This window comes from Panthera uncia, chromosome A2 (genome assembly GCF_023721935.1).
Source record: "Panthera uncia isolate 11264 chromosome A2, Puncia_PCG_1.0, whole genome shotgun sequence".
NCBI lineage: Eukaryota > Metazoa > Chordata > Mammalia > Carnivora > Felidae > Panthera > Panthera uncia.
In genome coordinates this window covers 60,114,348-60,137,651 of record NC_064816.1, presented here as the reverse complement: position 1 = coordinate 60,137,651, position 23,304 = coordinate 60,114,348, and the positions used below count along the sequence as shown (strand labels likewise).

The 23,304-nt window shown below is 50.3% G+C and overlaps 2 protein-coding genes across 4 annotated transcripts in view; one reads left to right on the top strand and one right to left on the bottom strand.

Moving 5' to 3' along the window:
* Positions 1-7,556, bottom strand: part of CA2H7orf57 (chromosome A2 C7orf57 homolog) — a 15,992-nt gene extending 8,436 nt beyond the window's left edge. The window contains exons 1-5 of one of the 3 annotated variants that reach the window (XM_049641228.1): positions 7,432-7,556; positions 6,606-6,773; positions 6,327-6,364; positions 2,262-2,447; positions 497-608 (exon numbers count right to left, since the gene is read on the bottom strand). In XM_049641228.1, coding sequence (XP_049497185.1) covers positions 497-608; positions 2,262-2,406 — 257 coding nt within the window. In that variant the 5' untranslated portion in view covers positions 2,407-2,447; positions 6,327-6,364; positions 6,606-6,773; positions 7,432-7,556. Of the gene's footprint in view, positions 1-496; positions 609-2,261; positions 2,448-6,326; positions 6,365-6,605; positions 6,823-7,431 lie in introns of those variants that run through there. The other 2 variants (XM_049641227.1, XM_049641226.1) reach the window with 2 other exon arrangements.
* A 4,897-nt stretch (positions 7,557-12,453) lies between these two features.
* SUN3 (Sad1 and UNC84 domain containing 3) overlaps positions 12,454-23,304 on the top strand; it is a 31,125-nt gene continuing 20,274 nt past the window's right edge. The window contains exons 1-3 of the mRNA XM_049641225.1: positions 12,454-12,770; positions 15,039-15,100; positions 21,404-21,507. Of these exons, the coding sequence (XP_049497182.1) occupies positions 12,649-12,770; positions 15,039-15,100; positions 21,404-21,507 (288 nt within the window). The 5' untranslated portion in view covers positions 12,454-12,648. The remainder of the gene's footprint in view (positions 12,771-15,038; positions 15,101-21,403; positions 21,508-23,304) is intronic.

Genomic DNA, 23,304 nt, shown 5'->3' with positions numbered 1-23,304 from the left:
TCCCTCCTCCTTTCTTCCTCCCCTCCCCCCTCCTCTTCCTGTCCCTCTCCCTCCCTCCCCTCTCCCTCTTTCCCTCCCCTCTCCCTCCTCCTTTCTTCCTCCCCTCCCCCTCCTCTTCCTGTCCATCTCCCTCCCTCCCCCTCCCTCCCCTCTCCTTCAGGCAGGCTTGGGGGACTCTGTGATCACTTATGCCACACCTCTGCCCAACTGTGGACTGCCTCAGCACCTGGCAGGCTTAGTTGGTTAAGCATCAGACTTTGGCTCAGGTCATGATCTCATGGTCCATGGGTCTGAGCCCCACATCGGACTCTGTGCTGACAGCTCTGAGCCTGGAGTCTGCTTGGGATTCTCTCTTTCTCTCCCCCCGCCCCTGCTCAATCTCTCTTTCTCTCAAAATAAATACACAAACCTTAAAAATAAATAAATGAATGAATGAAATGCACAGTGAGCTACCCTCTCGCTACAGAGATGGCCCAGGAGGCCTTGGGATACTCACTGCCTCTGCTCGGCCGTGGGCGGCTTGCTGTGGTGAATGTACCAGTCTGGCAGGGAGTACGCAACCGGGGAGGCTTTCCTGGTCCCGGCCACCACCAGGTGCTTCAGCAGATCTCAGAGCCAAAAAGACGCAGCTGTGAGCACACAGGTCACCATTGACAGCGGTGTGTGTGTGTGTGGGGGGGGGGGGTCCCTGTGACTTCCAGGGTCACCTCTGCACTCTCAGGTGGGCAGGACTGTGCCTGGTCCCCCCCTGCCGGTGCACGTGCCCAGATGTGCGCCCCTCCCCTCAAATCCTGCCCAGCTACTGAGCTGGCACCCATGTGTGCCGACATCCACCATCCCAGGTGACATCCGTGGGGACACAGGGACTGCGGGCTGGCTGCCCCCCTCACCTACCCCTGCACAGTCTGACTGCTCTCCGTGGCTGTGCAGCTGTCCTCGCAGACTTCCCAGGGAACGTGGGTGAGGGGAGCTGGTAATCAGGGCCTCCCCTTGGAGTCCCGGGACAGGGACAGAGCCTGAGCCCCACCCTGCTCCCGAACCCCCTGCCTTGCTGGGGGCCCAAAGGGGTCAACAGGAAGGCGGGGACGGTGGGGGGGGGGGGGTCTGGCCCTGCTTGCTCCTGAGCCAACTGACACTGATTGCTTAGGATCCGTAGGGAATGTTTAGCACTTTATGTCGCTTTTGGTTTTCAGATATTTCAGATTAGGGGAAAGTGGCAGGAACAGCATGGATTCCTCTTGGCCTCCTCCAGATGCTCGTGTCTCATTTCACCTTTGCTGCCTCCCTCTCTCCCTCCCTCTTCCTCCCCCCGCCCCCATTGGTATTGTCACTGTCCCTGCTGTTTGGGGGCAGTTAGGGACCCCCTCGCAGACCTGAGGGCGGCAGGCTCTAGAGGACAGTTGTCACATGATCCCAGCCCACGATCCGCACCAGGAAGTCAGTGCACACGCGACTGTCTTGTCTAACCTGTATACCCATCCAGATTGTGCTGGTGATCCTACTGACTTTCCCTAAACCAGTGGCAGGGGAGTGGGGAGGGGGGTGGAAGGACATCACAGTCCTGTCCCAGCCTTGCATGGAGCGAGTGGAATGGATTGTTCTGGACTTTTCTAAAGCCTTTCAGGGCTGACCCCTGCCCCTGCTTGACAGTCTCTGAGCATGACCAGGCAGTATTTCTCGGACAAATCACAGGTCGAGGCAGACGTTCCCCACCATTGCCGCAGACTCCCGTGCAGGGTCTTTGTTATTGAAAACACATTAGAACCCTGGACGAAGGCAATGAGGATAAGCCGTGGGAATGGGCCCCAGGAATGGGCCCCAGGTATGGGCCACGGGAATGGGCCATGGGAAGGAGCCACAGGAACGGGCCACGGGAACGGGCCACGGGAATGGGCCACGGGAATCTGCCGTGGGAATGGGCACTGGGCACACTGGCGAGCCGGCTGTCCCCACAAGGCCATCGAAGTCGCAGGGACACACCTTCTGCGAGTGACAATGACATGGGGCGGGTAACCCCTGCAAAGGTGCCTCTCACAAGACAGTTCTGCACATTCAGTCTCGTCAATGCTGTTGTCAACAGTGGGCACATCCTGCGGGTTCCACAAGCCCCGTGCTGCGTCCGCCACCCCTGGCGTCCCAAGGCTTTGGGCAGAACTTCTAGGTTCTTCAGCAACATATTTACATGGAGGAAAGGGTGACCAGCGCGACCCAATCCCCTTGTCCACGCAGCAGGGACCCTGGGGCGCGCGTGGGGTTCTTACCAGGCCGGCCGCCTCGCTTCGCGAGCTTCACATACTCCGAGTCGGTTTCCTTGATCCAGTACCTGCGCGGCCCCGGCAGGTGCCCGTTGGGAGGCTCACTCAAGTCACTGAGGCCGGGGATCTGGGAAGCCGGGGGGGCGTCCATGGGCTTCTCGGACCGCTTCACGGGAAGGTGGTAATACCAGTCTGGAGGAGAGGGGCCGGAGGCCTGCTTGTTACCCAGAGTTCAAGTTGGTGTGCCCCACTGCCCACAACATAGCCATGTCAGGGAGAGCATCTCACCCTCCACAGGACACCAGCATGGGAGAATCCACCATGGGACATTTGCACAGGAGAAACCACCACAGGAATCAGCACAGGAGACACCGCCACAGGACATTTGCACAGGAGACACCATCACAGGAGACCAGGGGGGAGAAAATGCTCTCTTTTCGAATGCCTGCGCTGAGGTTGTGTGGGTTAAGCTGCTGATCCCACCCAAAGGAAGATCTCCCTCTATGAGGCCCTGCTATTCTTCTGCTACAGGCTGCACATCTGCTCCAAAGAGGTAGAAACAGGGTGTCCTCCAAGGTACCAGATCCCCTCCTGTGTGTCCCCTGCTCTCTCTCCTCTGTGGAACTGGCAGTAAACTGCATTTCTGGATATATTGGGGAATACACATTCCCGCAAAGTTCATACTCACTTAAAACACTGCAGGCCAGCGTCCGGGACATGTGTCCAGTGCTGGCCAAGATCTGTTGAACTCAGTATACTAAAGACACTGAGATACAAACCCATCACAGCAGCAGCAGCCTCAGAGAGCGAGGCCAGCAGCCTGACAGGAGCAGGAAGGGGCAGGACCGGGCCCCATGGGGAGCCCCCCCCCCACCTCCCACGTCCCACGCCCTGGGGCCGGAGCCCAGGTGGGCCACCTCTCAGACGTGGGAACCCAGCACATAAACCTCTCTGCTCCCTTCATCTGCGTTGAGGCCACAGTGGGGCCCCACGAGAGAGAAGTCACAAGTGCGAGGGGACAAGCAGAAGCCAGGACCTCGGCCAGGCAGCCACGTGTTATGGAAGACCTCCTCGGACCGCGGGCACGTGAGGTGGCTGAGCCTAGCTCCCGGGAAATCTTAAGTGGGTCCCACAGAGTTGGAGCATGGTGAGCAAGGACCAAGGGGACAGGAGGTGCGGCACTGCACGGATGAACCAGAGGAGAAGGAAGGCAGCCCGCTGTCTGCCCTTCCTCCCTTCTTCGGTCTGAACCCCACAAGCCACGGGGCCCCTAAGTGGGCGCAGGAGCTGAGGGTGTCCAGGACGGCCCTGCCAGGCACGAGAGGTGGGGGCGGAACCCCAGAGACCTTCAGTGACCAGGGTCCACCTATGATCCCGCAAAGAGAAGACACTGGGGACACCCGGACTGCAGGTGCTTCAGGTGACTCTGCAGCAGAAACGGATTAGTCCAAATGTAAGAAAAAATATCCCTGCTGATTGAAAACTTGGGAAACAAAGTGAAGGAAGAATGTAAAATACAACAGATGCCATTAATGTGACACACGCGACTCGTACATTTACGAGCACTTATTGGAATGCGCTGTCACAGATTCATGACCTTCAGGGTCTAACACAGTGCCAGGCTCCCAACAGGTATGATGAATAATAGTATGTGTCACCTAGGCTGGGCCATGGTGCCCAGATTTTTGGTCAAATGTTTTCTAGATGCTTCTGTGAAGATATTTTTCAGATGAGATTCACATTTACGTTAGTGGACTCTGATTAAAGCAGATCGCCCTCCATAATGTGGGTGAGCCACATCTAACCAGTGGAAGGCTTTAAGAGAAAAAGACTAAGGTCTTCCAGGGGGAGGGAGGAATTTTACAGCTCTTCCCTGAAGATTCTATGTGAGCTGGTTCCTCTTTCAAGATAGATGATAGATAGATAGATGATAGATAGATAGATAGATAGATAGATAGACAGACAGACGTCCTATTGGTTCTGTTGCTCTGGAGAACTCTAATACAGTAGGAGCACAGGAAAACCGTGTTGAAGAAGTTGATTCATGTAACACACAAGGAGCTCACGAATGATTGTCTTCTAAAGGTAAGAGCTTACACATCCGATTTCCACCTGTAACTAAAGCTGGGTTCACTGCATCAAAACGAATGATGTTTAAACATAACAAAAATTAATGTCTAAAGGACAGTAATGAGCTGAATCAACATTATGCTTTTGAGAATGGAAGAAAGCACTGGGAAAGGTCTAAAGAATGGAGCAGAAGCTCACAGATCATTGGAGCTTTAGGAGGAAGCACAAAGAAGCTTCCTGCACTCATCATATTCTGCTCAAAAATTTTCTCTTTTAGAAGGAAGGCACGCACTCTTTGCTTTATTTTTCCTCTCTGTGTTTTGATTACTAATTAATCCACAGGAAACAGTGTACCTTCGGTTCTCATCACTGGAAGCTTCGGGCAGGCACTGAATCTACTCCAGTAGGGCATTTATAACTGAGCAAAGGAGCACACACACCACACATACACACACACACAGTGAAAACAATGAGAGCTGTCTTGTAACTTCCATCACTTAGAAATTATTAGTACTTGTATAGCAATTACTATCATTATTAAGGTGATCAATTAGTATCATTTGGATTTCTTTGTTTCTTTTTTTCTTTTTTAACCACCAGGTTGGGTATCATGCAGGTCTTTTTTTTTTTTAAGCAGCTCTTTTTATTCATTTTTATTTTTTAGAGAGAGCACAAGCAGAGGAGAGGAGCAGAGAGAGAGAGAGAGAGAGAGAGAGCGAATCTTAAGCAGGCTCCGCGCTCAGCACAGAGCCCAACACACGGCTCGGTTCCACGATCCTGGGGATCCTGAGCTCAACTGACTGAGCCACCCAGGCGCCCCTCCCTGACTCCCCACCTGCAGGACAGGAGCACCTCATGTTATCAATAAGGAGAAGGCAGACAGGGGCTCTGACACTCAAGACCAGGGGCTGTCAGACTTCTAGTCACACACAGGGCAGGATTACGTGCCCACTTAGCCCCGCAGACGGCCATATTCCTGCCTTTGGGCTGCGGCCGCCTTGCAGAGCAGGGGTTAAAGCCTGGGCAGAGGAGCCCCCGTGGGAGGTGCCATCCTGGGCTAGTGTGAGGTCTATCAATAAGGGTTAATGACACCTCATCAAGTCATTTTGAGGTTAAGGGTCAGTGTATAAAAGTGCTGAGAATGCCATTTGTCAGTGTCCACTGGTGTTGTGCATACAGGGGAAGCCACTAACTAAGGCTTGGAGAAGTCACATATAGGCTGAGAGCCCACGGAGGCGAAGAGGAACCTGTCAGCCCTCCCCCCGAAACACACACCCAGGTGCCCAGCACAGCCACGGTGTCACCAAAAGCAGTCAGATCTCACAAGCTCATTTAGAAATGCCACGGCCAGGCTTCCTAACACCTCTGAGCAGATGTGAGTGAGGCAGGTGACTGCCAGCTCCCACCCTGTGGCTCCCAGCGGAGCATCAAATCCTCTTGTCCAGCCTTTCATCCCGCCCTCACAAAAGGGGGAGAACCCTCACAAAAGGGAGAGAAATCGGGCCCTAGGTGGCTCAGTCAGTTAAGGGCCAACCTCGGCCCAGGTCATGATCTTGAGGTGCTTGTGTTCGAGCCCCGAGTCGGGCTCTGTGCTGACAGCTCGGAGCCTGGAGCCTGCTTCGGATCCTGTGTCTCCCTCTCTCTCTGCCCCTCCCCTGCTCACACTCTCTCTCTCTCTCTCTCTCTCTCTCTCTCTCTCAAAAATAAACATTAAACAAAATTTTTAAAAAGGGGGGGATCAAAACAAGAGGCCCAGACAGACCACAGCATGCACCTCTTTTTCCTTCCGTTCCGCCCAGCTTCAAACCCTGCTGAGTGAGAAGCCCCACTGCCCCACCAGCCTCCACCGAATTCTTATTTTCTGCGTCCAGCACCTAAATGTGGAGACGATTAAAGTACTAGCGGGAGATGGGTGGTGAGATAGGAAGTCCCTGGATCAACACTGGAGGAAGCAGCTTACCAACAGTCAAACCATTTACAGGAAAATTGCAGAGATCTTACCTCCCAGCAGCTGAGACAACACTGGGAAACCTGGTTTTCTTTTGTCGAAAATAAAGAAAAAGAAGACTAGCTGTGTTTTTGCTTCCCCCCCCCCCCTTTTCTTTTAATGTCTCCCTTTAAGCTGCTTTGACCCTGGGGCACAGAAGCAGCTCTCTTTGAGGGTATCCCGTTAGTTTCACCCCAGCCCCACGTGCCCACACGCTCAGGACGCTGGGCTGGGGGCCAGCCCTCCCTCCGCAGAGCGAACACAACCGCGGGCTCTGTTAGCTGGACACTCACCGCAGGGAGCATAGCGGCTGGCGACGCCCTGCAGCTCCTTGTTTGTGTTCCTCATGCGGGCCTACAGGCGACAGGCTGGACCAGGTGACCACGGGTGAGGAGGGAACCGCCCCTGGTGCTGACTGTAGAGGCCACTTCCGAGGGACTGCCCTCTCCGTCCACCTCCACCTGACGGGTATGCAGGCTCTCGTCATTAAGGAAGGGCATACACGACCCCATGCAGCAGGGGCATGTGCATGCTGGTATACAGCAGGAGCACGTCCATGCCTTGTATACATCAGGGGCACATGCATGCTGGTATACAGCAGGAGCACCTCATCAGGGGCACGAGGACGCGGGTACACAGCAGGGGCACGTTCACGCAGGCACACAACAGGGGACAGCAGGTGACAGCCGGTACGCATCAGGAGGCCATCCACACAGGTATACAGCAGGGGCATACACACTCTCGTATACACAGGAGCATATATATCCTTGCCAGGTATACAGCAGAGGGAAGTCTGTGTCCGGCACTCAGCAGGGGCACACGACACGGGTACACAGCAGGAGTTTATCCACACGGGTATACAGCAGGGGCACGACGACACGGGTATACAGCAGGAGGCCATCCGCACGGGTATACAGCAGGGGCCCGACCACACTGATATACAGCAGGAACACATCCAAGCCGCCGGGTATACAGCAGGGGCACGTCCATGCGGGTACACAGCTGGGCAGCGTGTGATCGCGTGGCGGCGGGACTCATGCAGGTGGCCGGGTGCTCTCCGGGCACGGGGTGACAGGTGGCCCCCGCCCCGCCCCGCCCCCTGCCTCCCGCCCCGCTCACCCGCCGGCCGAGGGTCTCCCTGAATGCTGTGCGCACCGCCGGAGACTACTGTGCTCACGGGCGGCTGGGGCCAGCGCAGCCCAGCCCACACTCCCAGCGGGCGCGAAACCACAACAACATGCGTCGTCCCGGCAACGCCCCGGTGGCCAACCGGTGGGCGTGGCGGGAGCGCCCGCAGCCAATCGGAGAAGCCAGGGGGGAAGCGGCCGGCCAATCAAGACCAGGGGCGGAGCGCGGGCCCCTGTCAACCGCCGGGGCCCGGCAGGGGCGGAGCCAGGACGGGGAGGGGGCGGGGGCGGGGGCTGCTGTTGGGGGTGGGGCCGCGCTGCTGGAGGGCGAGGCCTGCCACCTGGTCGCCCAGGTGCTCCACCCGAGGGAGTTTCCACAAAAAACTAGACCGAGATTTGCTTGTCAATCTCTCGTTTATTTAATGCATTTGTAAAACCAGGAGGAATAGGGGCGCCTGGCTGGCTCAGTGGGAAGAGCATGCGACTCTTGATCTCCTGGTTGTGAGCTTGAGCCCCACGTTGGGTGTAGAGATTACTAAAAAAATAAACTTAAAAAAATAAAAATAAATAGGAGGACGAATAAGTGCCTGGGAAAACGGCAAAGAGCCATTTCTGCTAACCGCCTATGGGTAGTGAAATGATCATGTAAAAGTCCTTCCCCATACCTTCTGTGTTTGAGAGAATTCCTGTTTTGCAAATTGAAAGACACTTTAAAAAGCCCTTGGCCACGTTTCCGCCGCAGAGCGTTCAGGTTTCTGCGGAACACGTGACCCCAGTGCGAACGCCCCGCCTGGATTTGGGGTCTGCACAGGTGCGCGGGCTGGGACTGACTCGGTGGCGACAAGGTAATTCTTGTGACCGGAACGAACCCTGAGTGCGGTTCACCAGCTCTCAGGTAATGTTGTGATGAATTTTCAGGGTGTGCAGCCCGCTCGGTCATGCGGGTAATCCAGACTTGGCGTTGCGTTGTCAAATGTTTGCTCCATTGTGCGCAGAGACCAAGAGTGACAGGGGCTTCCTTTTACTTGTCACAGCATCGTGTGCTGAGGGGATTGTAGGGTCAAGAGAAGGTTGTTTTTGAGAGTAGTTGATCGTAGTACGCCTGAAACGAATTCAACGCTGTTAACTACCCTGGAACTAAAAATTTTAAAGTTTTAGAAATAGGCGTGCCGAGGGTCTCAGGGTGTTAAGCACCTGACTTCTGCTGAGGTCATGATCTTGCAGTTTGTGGGTTCAAGCGTCTCAGAGCCTGGACAGCTCAGAGCCCGGAGCCCGATGCAGATTCTGTGTGTGTGTGTGTGTGTGTCTCTCTCTCTGCCCCTCCCCTGCTTGTGCTCTGTCTCTCTCTCTCAAAAATAAACATTAAAGAGCAAAAAAATAAATATATATATATATAAATAAAAAATTTAAAAATAACCAATAGATAAGTAAGTAAATAATAGTTGATCCTAGTAACTGCAGGGGTCCTGACTAGCCAGTATCTTTGTCTGTTTAAATTTTTTTTTAATGTTTATTTATTTTTGAGAGAGAGAGAGAGAGACAGAGCATGAGTGGGGGAGGGGCAGAGAGAGAGGGAGACACAGAATCCGAGGCAGGCTCCAGGCTCTGAGCTCTGAGCTGTCAGCACAGAGCCTGACGTGGGGCTCGAACTCATGGACTGTGAGATCATGACCTGAGCTGAAGTTGGACGCTTAAACAACTGAGCCACCCAGGCGCCCCTCTTTGTTTTAGCAGTGGGTTAATAGAAGTGGGAGAACTTACTGGAATTCCTTGTGAATGGAAATCGTAATTTGAATAACAATGAAGAGTCATTATTCCCTTAGCAGAAAGTCTCCACTTCTGGAGTGTGCTGGAAACCAGTGTTTGCAGATAACAGATCAAACAAGAATCTAGGTAGGGTGCAACTCGGCTGAAAACGTGCCCCAGGAGGATCTGCTTAGACCGACAGTATCTCAAAGCCTTCATTGCCTACATTTTATCACAAGCGGGCTTTCTGTCACTTAACAGCTCTGAGTGTTTACCCTTGTAAATGTCCTCCCACACAATCCCAACTTATGCACATTTTATGCAGTTTTATTGGTAGGTGTTTAGATAAAATGTATACCATATATATCTTATATGCCTATCTGTATGTAGATATCTATGTCACACGCATCTTACTATATCAATATACATATACGAAATTATAGATCTATATTATGTATCATGTATATAGGTATCTTATTCTCAATATATCTCCTATAGATAGCTCCTGCGTATGAATATTTTGAGAAGGAAAAAAAACATTTGGGTACAAATTCTGATTTCTCAAAGCCCTTGATCGCGTCCTGCCTGCCTAGTCTGTTGTGGTCTACCCCCCTGTGGTTCACTGAAGCCGATTTATTTCAGCTCCCAGGACACATCTCCATTTCTGCTTTTGCCCATCCTTGTTATAGATTCCAGTCTCCAGCAGCTAAAAGACCTGGTTTAAATTCCATTCCCTAGACAGCCCCTCCCCTCCCCCCAGAGGCTCCACCCACCCCCTCAACTCGGTGGCATGATCTTTATACTGGGGTTTCACCTTACAGGAGGGATTTCTAAATTGTGTGTGGGTTGTGTGTTGTAGGTTTTGTTTTTTTTTTTAAGTTTATTTATTTATTTTAGAGAGACGGAGCATGAGCAGGGGAGGAGCAGAGGGAGAGGGAGACACAGGATCCGAAGCAGGCTCCAGGCTCCGAGCTGTCAGCACAGAGCCTGACACAGGGCTCGAACCCACAAACCATGAGATCATGACCTGAGCCGAAGTCAGAGGCTTAACTGACTGAATGGCCCAGGTGCCCTGGGTTGTATTTTTAAAAATAATAATCTAAAGTGATTTAAAGACAAACTCTTCTTTTTGACAAAGATTTCAATATTTCGGTATTACATAGCAATTTGGGGTTTCAGCCTACCTTAGAGAACCCAACTGTCCTCTCTGTGGGCACAGAGGGAGACAGGATTTCTTCGTGTCCCCATCAGCACCTTCTACAGGGCCCTGTATTATGTGTTAAAGTGATAATGGCCTTTCCTTTTCTTTCTTTTTTTTTTTTTTTGGTACAGAAATTTCACATTTTAAAATGGATTTAAGATGCCTTGCTTAAGATTGAGGCATAATAGGAAAATTTTTGGAAAAGTTGATAAAGAATGAACACAAAATATACTTAAGTGACAGAAGAGTTTAGATTGTTTTAAATTAAATCCCTGTAATACAATTTGTGTACAAGGCCAAGGTCAGGCCCCTGAGTGGCTCAGTCAGTTAAGCATCTGACTCTTGATTTATGCTCGGGTCACGAACTCACGGTTTATGAGCTCAGTGCAGAGCCTGCTTGGGACTTCTGTCTCCCCCTCTCTCTGTCCCTCCCTGGCTTGTGTGTGTGCAAGTGTGAATGCTCTCTCTCTCTGTCTCTCTGTCTCCCTGCCTTGCTCTCTCTCTCTCTCAAAATAAGTAAATAAACATTAAAAGAAAAAAAAAACAAGGCCAAGGTAATTGTATTGTTTGGAAGAAATGCAAAGTCAATAAGTTGTATTTGAGAAATAATAAACACATGGTTTATTATTTTAAGTTGAATTATTTTTTTAATGTTTTATTCATTTCTTGAGAGAGAAAGACACTGTGAGCGGGGGAGGGTTAGAGAGAGGGAGACACAGAATCTGAAGCAGGCTCCAGGCTCTGAGCTGTCAGCACAGAGCCAATGCGGGGCTCGAACTCACAAACAGTGAGATCATGACCTGAACCGAAGTCGGACGCCCAAGTGACTAAGCCACCCAGGCATCCCAAGTTGTATTATTATATAGTCTATCAGAAACCAATGTTTAGAATAAGAGTTGTAGGGTTTTCTTTTGTATCTCAAAATGAGATGAATTTTTTTTTATTTCTTTTTTTAGCATTTATTAGTTTTTGAGAGACAGAGAGAGAGAGAGTGAAAGCAGGGGAGAGGGGCTGAGAGAGAGGGAGACACAGAATCCGAAGCAGACTCCAGGCTCCGAGCTGACTGTCAGCACAGAGCCCGACGTAGGGCTCGAACCCATGAACCATGAGATCATGAGTGGAGCCACCCAGGTGCCCAAGAGATGAATTTTTTTTTTTTATAATAATGTAGTATTTTGCTTCCTTGCCTCATTCCAGGGAGTAGAATGGGTCCTAGTCATTTTAAGAAATACATCAGTGTGCCGGCTTCACTTGCAAGGTTTCCAAGGCATGTGCCTGGTGTTTAGATCCCAGTCGGGAAGGGGCATCACTGAGGGTGATGAAGACATTGGCATCATTTAGCGTGACGGCAAAGACCAAGTGTGTGTCATGTCCCATCCTGACCCTGCACCCAAGTTCATATGTTGAAACCTTACCCCCAGTGTGATGTTGTTTGGGGGGGGGGGTAGGGCCTGGGGGGGTGACCAGGTCAGGAATGGGGTGAATATCATGCCGTGGTTTCATGTTTCTTGAGTCTGAGCCCTACATCGGGCTCTGCACTGTCAGCAGAGAGCCTGCTTGGGGTCCCCTCTCTCTCCTTCTCTGTCTGCCCCTCCCCTGCTTGAGCTCTCTCATTCTCTCAATAACAAATAAACATCAGGAAAAAAAAAAGCTGAGAAAGGTCATTTAAGTTGAAATCATACACACACCGTTATGTTATTCAAGGATACATATTTGTGTGATAACATTTTTAGAACCAAATGGGAATTGTGCATAGCAGGGTCCAGATGGTGGTCACCCGTGGGAAGGAACGGAGAGGCGTGCGATTGGGGAGTGATGTTTTGGGGTCTCCCATTGTGTTTGCGGTATTTCACTTGGGAAAAACTCTGGAAGCAAACACAGCAGATTCCTGATTTGTGGCGGCAGAGAGGAGGGTGCAGGGGGACCTTAGCACGACACGGGCTGCTCGGAAGGCATCGCAGTAAAGCACGTATGCATCACTCAGGAGGACCCAGTGGCGGGTGGGGTGTGGCTGCAGGTGCACCAGCTGACCCGGCCATTAGGCCATTATGATGTGTCACAGAAGGTGATGTAACAGGAGAGCGTTCAGCATTTCTACATTTGCTCACTCACGGTGTCTCCCTCCAAGGCGTCTTACCCGGGATGTAAGACAAGAAACGGAGCAAAACCCTCTCCATAGAGCGTCATGCTGTCCGTAAAGTAGGAAAGGCCAGCGAACGCCGTCCTTCCTTCCCCCGGCTCCCTGCCACCTCGTGGGGGGAAATGAGCGGAAGACCGAAGCCAAGAAGGGGGGCCAGGTTTTTTAGAGGTCATTCTGAAGAAGCCAGCGTCAGCGGTGGACTCAGTGACGTGCTCCGGGGGCACGGACGCCCTGACTTCAGTGGGTATGTACCTTTGCAGAATGATTTCCACGAGGTCTTATGTTCCACATCCCACGTGCCAGGCATGCTCTGTTTACTTGGAAAATAACCCAGCAAAACTCGTGTCCTTTTTAGAGAGAGGCCTTTCCAAAGGTCTCCTCTGTAGGTTTCTCTCGATCACAGGACTTCCCGTGGGATGCTGGCTCCGCGCTACGCAGGGGTTACTTTGATTCTGTACAGCCGACTGGGGACAAGGGTGTGAACGAGAAGCCATCGTTTTAGAAGAATGAACCAGGGGCTCCTGGGTGGTTCACTTGGTTGAGCATCTGACTCTTGATTTCGTCTCGGGTCATGATCTCACGGTTTGTGGGTTTGAACCCCGCATCGGGCTCTGCGCTGACCATGTGGAGCCTGCTTAGGATCCTCTCTCTCCCTCTCTTTCTGTCCCTCCCCTGTGCGTGCTCTCTCTCTCTCTCTCTCAAAATAAATACACTTTAAAAAAAAAAACAAAAGAATGAGCCATAGGAGCAGCAAGATTAGTATTTTAGTTTATGAACTTAGAGATGATTCCTGTTTTTGCCTAGCCGGTCCATTCTCTGGATTCTGGCGCTTAGCACTGCGGTTTAGGACCCCAGACACAGAGCGCGTTTATTCCATCCTTAGGTGAGACGTGACCGCACGGCTAGGGGGCAAGCATTTTAAGCCCAATAACTGTGTCCTCACAGGAGGAGGCAACAGGGAAGCTGTGCCCACTTGGGTGAGCCAAGACCCAAGCCCCCTTACCTGCCCCCTGTGCACTGCCTGCAGGGGTGGGGCAGGGGGAACAGAAATGAAAAGGAACAAAGTGGCCATGCCAGCGGTAACAGCAGAGCCCTTGCAGAGGAACAAACCTGTCAGTGAAAATGAGGCAGGGCCACAAAGTCACGATACAAGAAGCCAGCACATGACAGTTACACCGAAAGGTAGCAAAGCACCCTCGCTCCCGCGCCCCGCAGATGGCAGGGCTCCGCAGGCCAGGAAAGGCAGCCAAGGGGCTTTGGAAAGCAGAGTCTGACAGCCAGGATGGTAACGAAACACATAATTAACCTTTGGCGAATGTGGTAACGTGGTCCTTTTCATTCAATTCGGCCCATCAGGCGGGCTCACCTGGGCTGTAAATCCATCTTTGAATGATTCTTTGGGCAGTGGACCCCCCACATGACCGACGAGTGATATTGAAAGAGGAGGTGGTTTCAAAATACACTTCCCTGGGGGCGCCTGGGTGGTTCTGTCCATTAAGCATCTGACTCTGGATCTCGGCTCAGGTCGTGATCTCACGGTTCCTGGGTTTGAGCCTCGTGTCGGGCTCTGCGTTGACAGTGCAGAGCCTGCTTGGGATTCTCTCTCTCTCTCTCTCTCTCTCTCTCTCTCTCTCTCAATCTGTCAAAATAAATAAATAAACATTTTAAAAAAATTTACAAAAAAGATACACTCTCCAGGAGGGAAAGGAGTTGAGAAAACCTTCTGGGTTGGGGGGGCACCGTCTAACCGCCCTGGATAGCCAATAAGCAGGGCTGGTATTTGCAGAGAAATAAGGTATCAAAGACCCTCCCCTGGGGGGAGTTGGCTGGCTTGTTCTAGTCTCTACTGCGGTGTTCGAGCGGATCTGAGCTGCTCCTGATGGCACAGCTCAGGCCCAGATTGTGGACAGGGTGAGTCGGTACATCGCTTAAATGGTCACCAGACTCTCCCCAAATTAGCACAGGTTTACTGTCATTTATGCATAAAGTTAAAGAAAGAGCAAGGGCACCTGGGTGGCTCAGTTGGTTAAGCAGCCGGCTTCGGCTCAGGTCATGATCTCGAGGTTCCTGAGTTTGAGCCCCACGTTGGGCTCTATGCTGACAGTCAGCTTGGAGCCTGGAGCCTCCTTCGGATTCTGTGTCTCCCTCTCTCTCTGCCCCTCCTCCTCTCCTTCTACATCCAGACAACACAGATAATCCTTTCTACTTTCTTCTGTGTTAGCATCTAGGCACACGTGGAAAGGTCCAGACATACACAAGATGTAAAAACCAGCGTAACCATAACGTGTGTGAAAGTGAGGGATGTGGATATCTGTTCAAGTATGTTGATATACCATCCTGGAAATTTTTTTATCCCTCAATTCCTGAGATTGGATTAGGAACTGAATTAGTTCGCAAAACTCGACCTAGAATAAGCACATTTGTGGACTTGGTTGTGGTGGTTAGTTTCGAGTTCAAGTTACAGGTCAGTGGGTCTTTACCATTAAGTTCTGTTTGTTTTTCTCCTTTCTAGGTTAACCCAGTCATGGAAGATTGTCATAAGCACAGTGTCCATGGTGACCCTTCTTCTTATAGGTAAGCTTTACTAAGTAATCATCCTGAAAGCCAGGTCATGGGACGTTTCTGTGTGGGGAGGGTGACCTCGGTGGAATGACTCATGTTTGTAAAGAAATGCCAAAGAAAGTCCTGGAAGTAAGTAAATGCTACAGATAAACGGGCAACAAAGACTCCCCCTCATCCCAGGGGTGAAGAAATGGCTGAACGTGCGGTTTGCAGCTTTCAGACCGAGGGTATCATGCATCACGATCCCTAGTGCGCTGGAAAATTGCTCTTTGACAACTTTCTTTGGTATTTCAAGACAACTTGAACCACAGGGAAATCAAGGTTCCAACCCAGTTATTGCCGGGATTGCTATCTTATGACATGGCAGGATGCTGGGTGCCATTTTGTCATCATTGCATGTGGCTTCCTGGATGGCTGGGCTGTCCTGATGCTGTGCCTGCCTGAGGTCCAAGCTCCTTCTCTTGGTTGCATCTCCACGCACCTGCTGTGCCCCACCCAGCTCCGCACACCTCTATCTAGACCAAACCCTGAATATTCTGGTTCTTCTGGGAACCACTCCCTGGAAGCTTTGCTGCTTGTCCCCATCGCTGCTGCCCTGGGGCCATTCCCTTCAGCTGGACATCCCCACCTTGCTGCAGTGGGATGTAGGCGACATTTCCCCAGGCACGACCCCAGACCACACGCAGGGAAGTGTCACGAATGTTTGGCGCGGGCAGCAGAGATGTCTGCACTCAGGGTTTTCCGCATCTGGGAAATTGTACCCCACAATCTTGTGACATCCTTTGAGATGGAAATCCATGCATCTTCACAGCGGATGCCAGCTGCTTCTTTGTATGTCCCCACTGCAACCTTGCACCTTGCCCACCAATGTTGCAGACCCATCTTAGACGCCACGGATGTAAGTGGTTTTGGTGGACTTAACCGGACTCGGGTTCTCTTTATTTTTGTGGAGCTGAAATCCTCCGGATGTGAAATTAACTATCATAATGCAAGCAGTTCAGTGGCAGTCTTGGGGCTGTGCAGCCACCACTCCTAATTTGTGGACATTTTCACCACCCCAAAAGGAAGCCCGTGCCCACTAACCGCTTGCCCCCCCGTTTTCCCTCTCCCAGCCCTGGCAACACCACTCTTCTCTCTGTCTGTGGATTTCGTGTTCTGAATATAAACAGAATTACACAACATGTGACCTTCTTGTCTGGCTTCTGTCATTAAACCTGATGTTTTTCAGGTTCATCCACATTGTAGACATGTCAGTATTTCATTCCTTTTTGTGGCTGAATCATATTCCACCGTGTGGATAGACCGCAGTCTAGTCGACTATTAATGGGCCAGGATTGTGTCCCCCTTTTGGCTGTTGTGGGCAGTGCGGCTCTGAACATATGTGCACGTGTACTTGTCTGAATCCCTGGTTTCAATTTTTTGGGGGTGCTTGCCTTCTGGTAACTTGCTGGGGAGGAGCTGCCTAACTGTCTTCCACAGCAGGTGCACCATTTCACAATCCCACCAGCCGCGCATGACTGTCCTGCTCCCCCCACATCCTCATCAACACTTGTTGTTCTCCGGTTTCTGGAGCAAAGCCATCTTGGTGAATGTGAAGTGCTTTTGTGGTTTTGGTTTATATTTCCTGAATGACTAATGATGCCTTTTCATGTGCTTCTTTGTCGTCCATACATCTTCTTTGGAGAGATATCTACTCAAGTCCTTGGCCCATTTTGTGATTGGGTCCTTTGTCCCTTGGATGATGAGTTGTAAGTGTTCCTTATATATTCTGGCTACTAGACCCTTCTCAGATATGTGATTTGCAAATATTTCCCTTCATTCTCTAGATTGTCCTTTTGCTTTTTACATACTGTCCCCTTTAAAAAAATGTGCGCTTATTTTGAGAGAGAGAGAACTTGAGCAGGGGAGGGGCAGACAGAGAGAGAGAGAATCCCAAGCAGGCTCCATGTTCAGCGCAAAGCTCAACAAAAGACTTGTTGCCACGACTGTGGGATCATGACCTGAGCCGAAACCAAGAGTCAGACGCTCAACCTGCTGAGCCACCCAGGCACCCCTTAACAATAGGAAGTGTTCTGACCCATGAACATGGGTTGTCTTTCCATTTATTTATATCTTTGTTCATTTCTTCTAGCAATGTTTTATAGTTTTCAGTGTGGGTTGGAGAATGAATCTCTTGTAAGCAGTATATAGTTGGACCTGTTTTCAAATCTACTTTGCCAGTCTCTGACTTTTGACTGGAGAGTTTAATCCATTTACATGTATGGGGGATAAGTTTCGGAATTCCCTGAGCCTGCACTGATGGGTTAACAAGGCATAAAGAATTACAAAGCTATAGGATGCTCGCTCACACCCAAGTTTGGGTAAATGAGATTAGGTAAATAGGTATAGAGAGGGCGGGGCAAACCCCAATACAGAACAAAGGTATACAAGGTAACCAAGGGCAGAAGTGCCCCCCCCCCCCCCCCCCCCACTTAGTACTAGAGCAGAAAGCTGCTTTCACAGGAAGGAAGGACCAAATTAGGTAAACAGGTAAACCAGGCTATAGACCAATGCGCTGCGAGTGATGCCACCCTGAGCGGAACTAATTAACAAAAGAAAGGTGCTTGTTGACTCATCAGTGCAGGCTCAGGGAACTCCTAAGCTTATTCCCCACATACTTGTAAAGTAATTACTGATAAGGAAGGATTTCTACCATTTTGCCAGTTTTTCTCTGTCTTATACCTTCTCTGTTCCTCATTCCATCCATTATTGCCTTCTGTGTTTAATTGATTTTTTGTAGTTGACTGTGTGTGTGTGTGTGTGTGTGTGTGTGTGTGTGTTTTAAGTAGGCTTCATGCCCAGCGCAGAGCCCAACATGGAGTTTGAACTCATGACGCTGAGATCAAGACCTGAGCTGTGGGATCAGGAGTTGGACGCTTAACAGACTGAGCCACCCGGGCACCCCTGTAGCGTGCTGTTTTGATCCTCATTTCATTTTGTGTACATTTTTTTAGTTATTTTCTTAGTGGTCACCCTGGAGATCACAGCGAATGTTCTCAATCCGTGGCAATATAGCTTCAATTGATAGCCACTTGGCTTCAACAGCATATAAGTACTCTGCTTGTTCAACTTTCTCCCTCCCTCCTTCATGTTATTGTCAACTTTCTCCCTCCCTCCTTCATCTCCCTCCCTCCATATGTTATGGGTACACACTTTGTACCCATTTATCTTTTTAATCGTGTCAAAATTAAAACCGAGTTACAGAGCAAGACTACCGTAACCCTGGCTTTTATGTTTACTCATGTAGTTGGCTTTCCCGGAAACACTGATTTCTTCATAGGACATTTCCTCTGTCCTGTCTGTTTTCACTTTGGCCCGAGAGACTCCCTCCAGCATTTCTTGTAGGGCAGATATTCTGGCAAGAACTCCTGCAGCTTTTATTTACCTGGGAACGCCTTAACTTCCTCTCTAATTTGTTGTTTGTTGTTTGTTTATGTTTTTTAAAAAGTTATTTATTATTTTTGAGAGAGAACAAGTTAGGGAGGGGCAGAGAGAGAGGGAGACATGGAATCTGAAGCAGGATCTGACAGCTCAGAGCCTGACGTGGGGCTGGGACTCACAAATTGTGAGATCATGACCTGAGCCTAGGTCAGATGCTTAAATGACTGAGCCTCCACAGGCTTTCTCTCCATCTTGAAGGGTAGTTTTGCTGGATGGAGGAGATCTCGGTTGGCGGTTTTCTTTTTCCTTTCCGCACGTTAAATATGCCCCTGCCTGGTTGCCGTGGTTTCTGCTGAGAAATGTGATGATCGTCTTATTGAGGGTTCCTTGTACATCGCAAGTAGTGTGCTTTCAAGATTCTCTGCCTTTGACTTTGGACTGACTCATAGCGTGTCTTGGTGCGGTGCATCTTTGAGTTTATCCTAGTTAGAGTTTGTTGAGTTTCTTGAATGTGTAGATTTATGCCTTTCATCGAACTGGGGAGTTTTCAGCTGTTATATCTTCCCGTCTTCTTTCTGTCCCTGTGTCTCGTGGCTGTTCTGGAACTCTGGAAGTCTATATGCATATGTATGAGGGTGTCCTACGGGGCTCCTAGGCTCTGGTTTCTGTATTCTTGTTTCCCCGCTGCTGCTCCTCCTCAGGCTCTGTGACTCCGATCATCTGATCCTGATCCTTGAGCCCGTTGATTCTCTCTTCCACCTGCTCAAGTCTGTCAAGTCCTCCGGTGAATTGTTCGTTTCAGTTATTGTGCTTTTTAGCTCCAGAACTTATATTTGGTTCCCTTTATAATTTTTCTATCATTATTCTCATTTCATTCATGTATCATTTCTTCGGATTTCTTTCATTCTTTGTCCTTGATTTCCTTTAGTTTTTTTAGCATATTTAAGACAGTTGATTTGAAGTTTTTATTTAGTAACTCCAAAAAGTCCAACATTTGGACTTTCTTAGGGATGGCTTCGGTCATTTTTTTTCCCATTGGCTGGACTTGCGTGTTTCTTCATGTGCCTTTTAGTTTTGTGTTGGAAACTGGACATTTCAGTATTTTATTATTTTTATTGTTTTAAGTTTATTTATTTATTTATTTATTTTTAAATTTTTTTTAATGTTTATTTATTTTTGACAGAGAGAGTGTGAGACGGAGCATGAGCGGGGGAGGGGCAGAGAGAGAGGGAGACACAGAATCTGAAACAGGCTCCAGGCTCTGAGTTGTCAGCACAGAGCCCGACACAGGGCTCGAATTCACAGACCGTGAGATCATGACCTGAGCCGAAGTCGCACACTCAACCGACTGAGCCACCCAGGCACCCCTATTTATTTATTTTGAGAGAGCGAGGACAGAGAGAGACAGAGAGAGAGAGTGCGTGCACACCCAATATCAGGGGAGGGATAGAGAGAGAGAGAGAGAGAGAGAGAGGAGAGAGAGAGAGAATCCCAAGCAGGGTCCACGCCATCAGTACAGACCCTGATGTGGCTCAAACTCTCAAACTGTGAGATCATGACCTGAGCTGAAATCGAGTTGGACACTCAACCGACTGAGCTCCCCAGGCACCCCTCAAAATTTTAATGTGGTGACTCAGGAGTCAGATGTCCCCTCATTCCCCAGGGATTGTTATTCCTTGTTGAGGGTCATGGCCATTGGCTTAGTGATGGTCGCTGTTTGGTATCTCAGGGGACAATGAGTGACGTGATACGGTTCCTGGAGTCACTGAGAGACAGGGCGAGGAGTGCCCACCACGCCTCGATCCTGTGGCTCTAAGCTGGGGCTCTCTCTCAGTACACCGATCCCCCACACTGCCGGCTTAGCCATCACCTCCTGCTCACACAGAGCCCGCAGGGCCACCAGAGGTGCAAGTGTGGGATCGTGTCTACGGTCTGTCCTAAACATGTGTCCCATGCTGGACGTGCACAGTGCTGCACCTTTTCCCTTCCAAGCTCTTATTCCTACAAGAGACTGCCTCCTCTCACTTCTCCCTCCCACGCTCTTGGGTCTGTCTGTCTGTCACTTGTCCCATTCACCGTCCCTTTCCCAGGTGGGCAAGGCCAGTTTATGTCCTTAAATCTTTTAACAGACATCACAGCCTACCAGAAACCCCTTCTAACCCGAGGAAGCAGGAACGCCAGGCAGGTCAGAACTCACCGTCTGTTTTAAGAACAAATCGGTATTAGTTGTCCCCCCCCCCCCCCCAAGAATGTTCCCTGCCATCCCGCAGCCCTGCCCCCATGCTGGGGAATGGAGGGTGGCAGGCAGGGGAATGGAAGTTCCACACTGCCCTTTAACAAAAATAATCTGCTTTTTTCTTCAGTCCTCTAGTTGCTTTAAGTTTGGGATTAGATTTCGGAGTCCAAAAATTGTTGGTCCTGTTTGCCTTTGCCAGTGTCTGAACACTTCAAGGGAGAACTGATTTTGTGAAGCACCCAATATTGCCATTTTCCATACTGTCACCCAAGTATCTGATATTCTTTTTATTTTTTGAAATGTTGATTTATTTATTTATCTATTTATTTATTTTTGCACGTGGGAGAGAGAGAGAGAGAGAGCGCGAGCTCACACACACAAGCACGGGGCGGGGGGCGGGCAAAGAGAGAGGGAAAGAGAATCCCAAGCAGGCTCCACACTGTCAGCACAGAGCCTGATGTGGGGCTTGAACCCACGAACTATGAAATCATAACCTGAGCCAAAACTAAGAGTTGGACGCTTAACCAACTGAGCCACCCAGCGGCCCCCGATATTCTTTTTAACATTGTATGTATCCTTCACACTTAGAGAAATTCCTATAAATATGTGCAAAACATCATAAATGTTTGCAAACTCAGAGTTGGTATTTTCTTTAACAGGGCTTGGGAATCACATGTGGCTGAAAGAAACAGAGTTTCCTCAGAAATCCAGTCACTTTTATGCTCTAATTGCAGAATGCGGTTCCAGACTTTATAATTACCAGGTGATCTTTTGTTAAGTCATTTTGTATGTCACTCGTTTAAAATTTAGTACGCCAGATTAGATATTCACATGCAAACAAAGGTAACATTTGTTTTGCATGTGAATATCTAATGGAAATAACATAGGGATCAGCGTTCTAATAAGTGGCTTTCTGGCTGAGAGACCCTGCAAATTCGCCCAGCCTCTGATCCCCGCGGGCTCTTGCCATAGACTGAATGTTTGCAAACTCTGGTCCGCCCTGTTTCTTCCCATTGGCAATGAGGTGTCTATCCTGTGCCTGTCCCATCGCTGATTTCACACAGAACACGTTTGATTCCACAGTTTCACATCTGGAAGGAAATTTGCTTCTAGGATCTCACCTGTATCTGACTTAGATGCTATTTTGATGAGGCTGTGAACTTATTTATTTATTTTTTTTTAATTTTTTTAATGGTTTTTTTTTTTTTTTTTTTTTTTTTTTTGAGACAGAGAGACACAGCATGAGCAGGGAAGGGGCAGAAAGAGAGGGAGACACAGATTGTGAAGCAGGCTCCAGGCTCTGAGCTGTCAGCACAGAGCCCGACGCAGGGCTCTAACTCACGAACTGTGAGATCATGACCTGAGCCGAAGTCGGAGGCTTAACCGACTGAGCCACGCAGGCGCCCCTGAGCCACCCAACCGCCCGAGGCTGTGAACTTTAGACTTTTCAGTCAGGCTGGAATGAACTAAGACTTTGGAGGCTATTGGGACAGAACGGACGTATTTTGCACCCGCAAAGGACATTCATTTGGGGTGCCGGGTCAGAATGCCACAGACTGTGTTCCCTCCCGGTTGAAACCCAAGCCCCAGGTATGTGGAGGAGGGGCCTTTGGCCTTTGGGTGAGGTCATGGGGAGACCCCAGACTGCTCCCCAACCATCGCTCCACCATGTGAGGACACAGCAAGGAGACCCTAAGAACCAGGAAGTAGTTCTCACCAGACGCTCAGTCTGCCGGCCTTGAACTCAGACGTCCAGCCTCCAGGACTGTGAGAAATCGGTCTCCGTTGTTCATCAGCCCCCAGTGTCCAGGGTGTTCTGTCACAACACCTGAGCTAAGGCAGCTCCTCAAGGGAAGCCCCAGCACATAGAAAATGGCAAATAGTGTTAGCCACTGCCTGATGCTCTGGATGGGCCAGCCTCCCCTTTGTCCCGAAGCCAGTTTGATCTCAGTGGGCTTAGACTGAGGCCAGACACGGGTGTCCCCTCTCTGGCCCACCCGCCTCTGCCTCTCCTGCATTCCAGCCTGGGTCTCGCCCACCCCACGCGCTGGCCTCCAAAGACCAGAGCTGAGAAGAATGACAGGAGCCGGGTGAGCCACTGCTCCTCGGAAAGAAGGCCAGACAGACGGACTCCACCCCGTCAGTGACCTTGCACTTGATTTCATGGCCACTTCCCTTGGAGACCCCGTTTCCTGGCTCAGCCAGCAGCCGCTGGAGTCCAGTGTGTCTGGTCGTGTGGGGTCCCTACATGGGGAGAGGGTGCTGGTTGGGTCCCCTCCGCATTCCAACCCAGTGAGGGCTGTTCCCTGGGAAGTTCATAGGTTGAAACCTGGAATCGCTCCCAGTCGCGAAGAAGCTACCTTTCTGCAAACACTGAGGATCTGTGTATCCTGGGTGCCTGGGTCCGGATGAAAGAAGAACACAAGGAAACCTCACAAGGAAGGCCAGCCTGAGGAATCCCCTCTACCACGTGGTCCTCACATCAAAGACCAGGATCCCAGGGGCTCCTGGGTGGCTCAGTCGGTTGGGCGTCTGACTTCGGCTCAGGTCATGATCTCTC